We start from the raw sequence: 9,587 nt of genomic DNA, 5'->3' as shown, positions 1-9,587 counted from the left end.
CTTGTCAGTCAGTCAGTATATTTATTTCTTGACGAACAAGGGCCTAGGCCGATTCTTATTCAACGCTCCAATTTGTTTTGTCACAACAGATTCAATGTCCGAGTCCGACCAATATATGTATTGGACCTTGCTTTGCTATATAATAAACCTGCCTACAAGCAGAGCTAACATGACGTATTATCTTACAATATGGCAGGATCTTATGCAAGTTCCCGTTGGTCGGACCTTCCGACGGATCTCCTCCTCAGCATCCTGCAACGCCTCGAGCTCCGGGAATCCTTTGCCTTTGCTTCCGTCTGCACATCATGGTGCTCGGCCGCGGCGGATGCTGGCATACCGCTTACTTGCAGACCGTGGCTCATGTCTTGGGCCCACCTCGTCGAGGAACGTAAAGCAGAGATTAGCTGCAGCTCGGCCGTGACCTGCCAGTTCCGCCATCTCCTGGACGTCAACAAGTCTTACGATGTTGATTTTCCCAAGGGTTGTTTTGTTGCATGTTGCGGAGCTTCTCATGGATGGCTGGTTCTCGCAAATGAGCTCGCCAATCTCGTTCTCTTCAACCCAATTACGACGGAGATGGTCCCTCTGCCCCCAATCACGGATTTCACATTTGTGGACGCAGTATATGATGATCAAGAAAGTATCCGAGGTTATCATATTTTCTACAAAGATAAACTCTATGAAGCAAAAAATGTGGCGACATGGTTCTACCAGAAGGCAGTGTTGTCCTGTACTCCATCCAAAGATGGTAACTACACTGTCATGATCATTCATTATGATAGCAATTGGCTCTCTTTTGCTAGGGCAGGAGAGAGCAAGTGGCATGTGGTTTCAACTTTAGCTATGAGCGAACGTGATCGGTATGCAGACTGTGCATATCACAATGGGAGGTTCTACACTGTGACATACCAGGGAATAGTGGAGAAATATGAGCATGATGGATCGAATGGACCAACAAAGGAGGCAATTATTGCGCATAGAAACTTTTCATGCGTTCTTACTAGGCACTTGGTGTCTACACCATGGGGTGACCTCTTGCAAGTCCGGGCAATTTCTGCAAAGCGTGTGGAAAATGTTAGATTTGACATTGACATAGTTCATCCTGAAGGATGCAAGAAGGTATTGGTGCATGACTTGATGGAGCATGCCATATTTGTTGGACTCAATCACTCGACATGTTTACCTGCAAAGAAGTTCCCTGGTTTAAGACCTCAATGTATCTATTTCTCTGCTCCCTGGATGACACACAAATTTGAATTAATGGGCCGATGTCGTGGCTGGGGAGGTGTAAGGTCCTATGACATAGAAAGAAATTGTTTCAATCATGCTTTTCCCATCGAAGTTATGCCTAAAAGGTGGAGACGGGGCTTGAATATACCTTCGGAGGTATGGATCACACCAAATATGTAATTATTGCGACCAATGTTTCTTCAAAATCTTGTTTCTGCAACAAATGTATTAAAATCGCTAAGATTTAGTCCACGGAAGCTTCGCTGAAACCTCTGGGAGAGCCAAATGCTACTCTCCTACTTTTGTTTATTAATGCATGGTAGATGTTCAGACACTGTTTAAAAAATACCCGAGATATAGTTTTATCGTGAATCGGATGGTCACCGATAAGATTTCGGCATATCGGCCGATTTATCGCCGGTAAGCCTAGACACGAGCTAGCTCGGGCCAGGCTTGGTATGAGCTACTATTTGGATCGCCAGGTGTGGCAAGCTGGAAAAGGAGGCTCGGCTCGGGATTTCCAGAAGCTCGATGTGGCTGGGCTGACTCGCGAGCTGGGCGCCTGCACTCACTGTAGGTAGGTCCCACGGTGAAGCACCATGGGTGATGATGATGGTGGGCTTCGACGAACTCCGTGCTGGTGACCAAGCGGCGATGCGCTTGCTCGCTGGCGCGACCTCGACGACGCCGACACTGCTCAGACCTTGTAGTTGTAGTTCGACGGCGTGGAAGAACACCGCTGGCGAGCACCTTCATAGCCACCTGATGTTCCAGATCCTTTCTGCAGCGGTGGCGGCTTGGGGAGCAGAGCCGGGCGGTGACGAGGAAGGCGGGTTTCCACGGATGGAGACAGCGGTGCGCGTGTGGTGGCCGGATGACGGTAGCTAGAGTGCGCGGCCGGACGGGGATGGTGACATCCAGGGGCGGCGGCACGTGTGCGGGTGTGGAGATGCAGACAAGAACGATGACCTCTGCTTGTGGCGAAAATCAAAGAGGAGGCGGAAATGTGGCAACTCGCAGACGCGAAAGCTCTAGGTAATGTAATGCCACGAGACTAGTGGTTTCTAGTATTTGGTCTTGGCTTATAGCTGAGACAGGTTTTAAAACTTCTAAAAACTTCCCCTTATTCAATAAAAATGATAAATCTTTTGCCTTGTTTTTTTTATAAAAAGTACAAACTTGGCTATAACTTATATTTTGCGTACTTTATCCTCAAGTCTTTTGCTTAAAAGATACATATTTCTAAGGTTATGTGTAAATTTGGATCTGATTTTGCTTCGAACCTGCTTCATATCCCTAATCATATATAAACCACACTCGAATCTGCATCTGACCATTATCCGATTTGATCTAAATCTGCAAAACATATGCTAAAAGATGTAAAAAAATACTTCATTTCGTTCCAAAATATGTTGCATATAAGTTCAAAGTCAAACTTAATAAAGTTACCCCCTATATATCAAAAGTTATTGTTATCTAATGATATGAAATATATATAATATAAAAATATATTCCACCGTGATTTCAATAATATTAATTTTGACATATTTTTTATATAATTAATCAAACTCAAAATTGTATGCAACATAATCCGGGATGGAGGGTGTTCCAAGCTGAGCGATTCTTTTTTCCAGCGCTCTGTGTTTTTCACAGACCCATCTCTTCACGCATGCGATAGGTGAGCGACGGTGGCAGCTAACTAGGGATCCGACAGGCCGTTCGCCGGCTGCATCGCCCGTCCCCTCGACGGACGACGGACGTCGCCATCCTCCCATCCTCTGCATCCTGCCCCCCTGTCCGCTAAGGGTATCTTCAGTGGGCCGATCCAAACCAGCGACCCAAATGGTCTGCTTATGTCCGTTTGGGTCAGCCCACGGACTGGATGTGTCGCGTGGTCCGGCCTGCCCGAACAGAGCGCCCAGAGGCGCGACCCATTCAGTCCGCTGGCTTTGCCCTGTTGCTCGGCACCGCAAAGTGGTTTTTGGAAATCTCAATTCAAACAGAGCATAGCATCTTGTCCTCTTCGACGGTGTAGCTCGCCGTTCTTTGGCTGACCTTCTTGCCATGGGCAAGCGTGGTGACAAGTGACGCGGCCAGTGTGGCCGCGGTGGCCTGGGTGATTTCCCCGGCCATGTCTTGGGTGACGTTGTCGCCCGTACCTTGTGTGTAGCCGTCATTGCCAAACAGTAGCTGCTCGTCAATGGAGTAGCCCTCATGAACATCCTCGTACTAAGTTCCGTCGTACTCAGGGTAGTCACCTTCTTCCTTGTCGGCGCCCTCGTAGATCATGTCCTGCATGATGGCCTCGCCGTTCGTGTCCTCACATTCCTGCGCCCATTGAGGCTGTGACAAGCTGGCATGACCAAGTAAGATGGGCAAGAGCTTTACCATCTTGGTCCCCGGTGGGAGCTCGCCTGTCATTCTGTCGAATAGGTTGGCTGGTGGTGGCATGCCGGCGGCAGATATTCGCCGACCCTCCGGCGATGATTTCTCGGCCGTGGGAGTGCGATCGAGATCGATACCTTGGCCGAACGTATCCAACGATGCCGCGCGCGGATCACCTAGCCGGGACATCACACATCCAGCCATGTCGTGGCCGCCGCCCTGCTGGGATGGCCTGGTTTGAAGAGGAGGCCGGCAGCCAAAGGGAGCACCGCCCCATGGCCAAAGGCCCCGTTCAACGCCTACTGCTTCATCATCATGACGACGTGCTGGGCAGCTTTGTGAGCCAACAGCTCACCGTTAGCGTGCTGTCCCTGGGCGATGATGTGGTCGTTTGTCCTGAGCCGCTCTTCTTCCAGCTTGGCGGCGGCCTTCCGAGCTTTGGCGGCTTCTCTCCGGCCTGCACGCTTGCTGGACTCGGTCCGGCGCTCCTCCTCCGCCATATCCTTGGCGGCCTTCTTCGGCTTCGCCTGCTTCTTCCCGCCGGTGGCGGTGGCGGTGGCAGGCGTGGCGGTGGCCATGGCAGACGCGGCTCTGTGGGAGGGTTTTGGAGGGAATGTGCGCGTCACTGGAAGAGGGGCCATGGTCTTCTAGGGAGGACGTGCGAATTGTCTAGCCCGACACATCGGCATCCCAAATTTGAAAAAACAGATGGATCGGTTGGGACAAATCGGCCCGTTTGCGTCGTTCCGCTGGAGCGTGGGCAGGCTATGCGACGGCAGTCCGCATGGACCGAAACAGACAGCCCATGACCGTTTGGGTCAGCCCGCTGGAGATGCCCTAAGCTCCTCGTCCGCTCCAGAGGCCGCTACCGCCCCATGATTTCCGCCTCTCGCTTACATATTCTCCCTCTTTATATATATATTTTTTGGGAAGGATCATGGAAGGGGCTCACAAAGACTCTCTTGCTGGCGTCGATTCTTACATCTGTGACGAGTTACCCATGGGTATGTCGACCACAATCTTGCGCTCGACACATTTAGCATGGAGAGATGGAAATTTTAAGCCGGGAGTGTGGTCGTCGGCAGATGCATAGTTTCGATTTGCTAGTTTATTTTGCTGCATGACTGTTCTTTTTCACCATATGTTTAGCTTGCAGATTTCATTTTTCTTGAAAAGTAGCACAATAGATGCAGTTTTTTCCCCTACAGGTTGTTTGTCAGTCAGTCTTTATATTTATTTCTTGGCGAGAAAGGGCCTATTCCGATTCTTATTCAGCTCTCCAATTGGGTTTTTCCAATTTCTCTGTCACAACAGAACAGATTCACTGTCCGAGTCCAACCAATATATGTTACAATGACAGGTAGCTAACATGACGTATTATCTTACAATGACAGGACCTTATGCAAGTTCCAGTTGGTCGGACCTTCCGACGGATCTCCTCCTCAGCATCCTGCAACGCCTCGAGCTACGGGAATCCTTTGCCTTTGCTTCCGTCTGCACATCATGGTGCTCGGCCGCGGCGGATGCTGGCATACCGCTTACTTGCAGACCGTGGCTCATGTCTTGGGCCCACCTCGTCGAGGAACGTAAAGCAGAGATTAGCTGCAGCTCGGCCGTGACCTGCCAGTTCCGCCATCTCCTGGACGTCAACAAGTCTTACGATGTTGATTTTCCCAAGGGTTGTTTTGTTGCATGCTGCGGAGCTTCTCATGGATGGCTGGTTTTGGTAAATGAACTCGCCAATCTCGTTCTCTTCAACCCCATTACGACGGAGATGGTCCCTCTGCCACCAATCACGGATTGCACATTTGTGGAGGCAGTATATGATGACCAAGGAAGTATCCGAGGTTATCATATTTTCTACAAAGATAAACTACATGATGCAAAAGATGTGGCAACATGGTTCTACCAGAAGGCAGTGTTGTCCTGTACTCCATCCAAAGGTGGTAACTACACTGTCATGATCATTCATTATGATAGCAATTGCCTCTCTTTTGCTAGGGCAGGAGAGAGCAAGTGGCACGTGGTTTCAAATTTATACCAACAAGATCGGTATGCAGACTGTGCATACCACGATGGGAGGTTTTACACAGTGACATACCAGGGAATAGTAGAGAAATATGAACTTGGTGGATCAGATGGACCAAAAAAGGAAACGATTATTGCGCATAGAAACGAGTTTTCATGCGTTCTTACTAGGCACTTGGTATCTACACCATGGGGTGATCTCTTGCAAGTCCGGGCGAATCCTGCAAAGCGGGTGGAAAATGTTAGATTTGGCATCAGCATGGTTCATCCTGAAGGATGGAAGAAGGTATCGCCGCACGATTTGATGGAGCATGCAATATTTGTTGGACTCAATCACTCGACATGTTTACCCGCAAAAAAATTCCCTGGTTTAAGACCTCAATGTATCTATTTCTCTGCTCCCTGGATGGCACCTAAAATTGATTTAATGGGCCGATGTCGAGGATGGGGAGGTGCAAGGTCCTATGACATAGGAAAAAGAGGTTTCGAGCATGCTTTTCCCATCGAAGGGATGCCTAAAAGTTGGAGCATTAGCATGCATATCCCTTCGGAGGTATGGATCACACCCAATATGTAATACGGGTGTGTTGAAGAGCTTGTATGTGCAATAAGTTTATTGGAATTGCTTCAGAGGTATGCATATCCCTTCAGTAGTATGGATCACACCGAATATGTACTAATATTTATGGTCACAGCCTTCAGAATTAGTGTTTCCTTTGTTATTTCACGTTATAGCCTTATAGGTAGATTCCACCTTCACTGAGGGAGGGAGGGACAAAGCCACAGTTTGGGCGGCGAGCGTTCCGCAGTAGGGATATGCACTTGTGCCGCCACACTTGACACTTTGATAGTGGATCTTAGGAGGCCCGTGCAGTTGAAGTTTATATCTGGTAGCTGTTCATTGCTCGTGCTAGAAACCTCTACAAATTTGATGGCAGTTGTGGCTCGTCATTGCGTACATAGAGTCATGGACAAACACACTAGAGAGAGGGACAGAATAATGGGAAAAAAGAAGATGATAATAGAAAAATAAACCGGTTCAGGGTAAGTAACGCAACTGCGGGTAAATTATGCGGTGCTTATGTGTGTAGCTCCTCCCGCCTAGTTTTCTTTTGGCTCTGCTCCACAACAGCTCCTATTGTCTACTTTTTGGGAGCTAGATGTGTTTGGTTCAACTTCTTGGGTTCCCATTGAGAATCTGGGATCAGGAGCTGTACCAAACAGGCTCGATGTACAGTGTATATATTAGAGATTCATTGTATTTCTGATGCTTATATTTATGAAGGAATGCTTCTTCTATATCCCTTGTTTCCCTGCCCAGAAGCGAGGTTGGAACATCTTTATCGATGTGATTAGTTTGCTCCCTTGAAGCAAATAGGTATTTCCGTACCGATAGTTTTTATTAAAGGTGACCTGATTCTTTCTGGTACTTAAATACAGTGAAGACATATTTTTAGTCCTGGCCTCCTTGCACCTCATAGGTCAGCGTGTCCTGAGATATTTGAATCTTAAGCTTCTCCAGTTTGATGTCCTGGTGTGAAAACTGTGAAGCGGTGACCGATAGCTCGCAACATGGTTTGATTACCCTGTTCATTACTTCATGCACAAACCCTAGGTCGTGAAGCACTTCCTGGCGATCCGACGCCCCAGCCATTACGTGGGCCATCGTCAGTTCCCTTGAGCTAGTGTGGGCACCACGGGCGCCGTTGGGCGGTGGCCGCCTCCGCCGAGCGGGAGGCTTTGATGAAGAGGGAGGGAGGTCTCGCGAGCAAAGCAGCACGCGACGAAAAGGGCACGAGAGAGAAGGGGTAGCTAGCTAGCGATCGATCTGTGGAAACTTCCGTGGTCGTCTTTCTATTTCGTGCGGTCACGCCACACAAGGGGTAATGTGGATGTTTTTTCTCGGCGAGATCAGTACTATAGGGCAGAGAACGGTTAACGTGTCAATAAGCTTAGATCTTTCTACTTCACATTTTCAGTAAAGGAGTGCCGTATGACATTGGAAGGCAATGATTGTCAGCGATGACTCGTAAGCGTCAGTACTAGTTTGGATCCCGTGAATGAGATGTAATGGAATTTTGTACCGAAAAGAAGACGTAAGAAAAGCTCAAAGAAAAGGAAGAAATAGAAAAGACGCAAGGTTAGACGTGGGAAAATGATCTCTCGAGTTCCCTTTGTTCTTTGTTCTCGTGTGTCACATGGACTATAGGGAGAAGAAGCAATTCACCAAAATTACACATGATCATGTTGAGTTCTTGATCCGACTCTAACATCGATCTCTAGAATCAGGAAAAGGAGGTTTAGAGCTAGATATTTAGGTGTAATAAGAAAATATCCACAAGTTGGATAGTGTTGCAGAGAATTCTATAGAATAGAGATATTTGTAGTGGGAAGTCCAACAAGTTGGATCACACTTTTTTCTACGTCCAACAAAGTTGTACAAGTATAAATAGGTGCGCTAACCCCCTTTTATGTAACCGAGTAAGAACTAAGAAGTAAGAACCAAGGAAACAAGGATTAATTACCATGTATGAGACGTTCAAAATGGGTGTTTGGACAACGTAAAGTTCATTGATATACTCTTTTTTTTTCTCTCACGGCAATAAAGCCATGTAATACTTATTATAAGTGAAAACTACCTTTTGTCCAAAACATTAACAATCAAAAAATGAAATATGAACGATATCAACATAAAAATGTGGGTTAATTAAATCATTCATGCAAGGACTAAGTTTTGTATTTATTGATCTGTATGGAGCAGCCAAACATCCTTACAAGAATTGAACTTACATAAATATGTCTCATCAAGTAAAAATAATTAGTAAAAATAATCTTATGAAAAGAAGTTGACAGATGCCATCGTACAAGCAGGTCGTCCAGCTGCACACTGGACGCGGCCGCTGGTTCCTCGAACTGCAGTGGTGCACTGTCGCATGCACGTCCCGTCAGCTCAAGGATGAGGTCGATTGCTACGTCACACACAATGTAGTGGCGAGTCTGTCGGGTTAGACACTGCAACAGAGGAGCCGATGCCATCCTCGAATTACCCCTAGTGAGGCGGCCAAGGAGAGGAGATCCGGCAATGAGATCCTGTCGACATTGACGACGCCGACAAAGACTTATCACGGGTGAGGGTCCACACCCTAGACCTAGAGGCAAAGAGGATGGAGGGGCGGCTGGAAAAGGGAAATTTTGCGCAAAAAAAAAGTGCTGGTGTGACTTCCTAAAAATCGAAAATAAGAAAATCACAATAAAATTAGAACAAACTGAAGTTCAATTCTTATTCATGCAGAAAGTGCACACAGCCTGTGTGGGTTTCCAAAAAAATAAAGTATCATCCGATCATGTGTTATTACTACCTTCATTTCGACGCCTGGAAGACTAGAGAGTATACTCACGGTCAGATGAAGCTAATTCATCACGAGATGGGCGTTTTAGGTCGAAGTATCAATAACAATGGGAACATGTACCGCACTGTCCGTCTGTCCCGTACGTGCCGTACTATCCTACCGGGCTCCAGCAAGTGGGCATCACGTCTGCCACATGCACGCCGCTGTCGGCACAACGGAGTTGAACGGTAGCCAGCACGCGACGAAATTGGCACGATGGAAACTGGAACTATCTAGCGATATATGATATCCGATCATGTCGATGCTAAGTTAGGTCCAATTTGGTTCTATAGGGATTTAGGCCATGTTCATTTAATCCCTAGGGCCTAGGTGTGCCTTATCTGGATTGGAGCTCGTTCCTGGTTTTCCGCCAGCCCGGCGCGATTTTATTTCGAGCCCACCAAAATTAAGTCTTCGTCTACTTTCTGTAGGTAAAATTAGCTCAATCAATCCCGTCCATCTTCTGTTAACATGGTCTAGAGAAAAATGCACCCCCACCCGGTGTAGCGAGCAAAGGGGTGGGAAGACAGAAAATAACTGAACACTAGAAACATT

At 47.4% G+C, this 9,587-nt stretch overlaps 1 protein-coding gene across 1 annotated transcript; it reads left to right on the top strand.

Moving 5' to 3' along the window:
- The first annotated feature begins 4,984 nt into the window (after positions 1–4,984).
- Positions 4,985–6,455, top strand: LOC139831516 (putative F-box protein At4g22180). Its single transcript, XM_071820812.1, has 3 exons — positions 4,985–5,667; positions 5,815–5,929; positions 6,387–6,455. Exons 1-3 carry the CDS (start codon positions 4,985–4,987, stop codon positions 6,453–6,455), a joined length of 867 nt encoding a protein of 288 aa, XP_071676913.1.
- The last annotated feature ends 3,132 nt before the right edge of the window (positions 6,456–9,587 follow it).

The sequence above is a fragment of the Lolium perenne genome, chromosome 5 (assembly GCF_019359855.2).
Source record: "Lolium perenne isolate Kyuss_39 chromosome 5, Kyuss_2.0, whole genome shotgun sequence".
In the NCBI taxonomy this organism is placed as follows: Eukaryota; Viridiplantae; Streptophyta; class Magnoliopsida; order Poales; family Poaceae; genus Lolium; species Lolium perenne.
The sequence above is the reverse complement of the archived record's forward strand: the minus strand, read 5'-3'. Positions and strand labels throughout refer to the sequence as shown.

Excerpts from the sequence above, each read along its gene's own strand:
- LOC139831516 (XM_071820812.1), top strand. The coding sequence starts at position 4,985 with ATGACGTATTATCTTACAATGACAGGACCTTATGCAAGTTCCAGTTGG. Across the intron at positions 5,668-5,814 it reads AATTTATACCAACAAGATCG|GCACTTGGTATCTACACCAT; the intron begins GTATGCAGACTG and ends CGTTCTTACTAG. Across the intron at positions 5,930-6,386 it reads ATCCTGAAGGATGGAAGAAG|GTAGATTCCACCTTCACTGA; the intron begins GTATCGCCGCAC and ends ATAGCCTTATAG.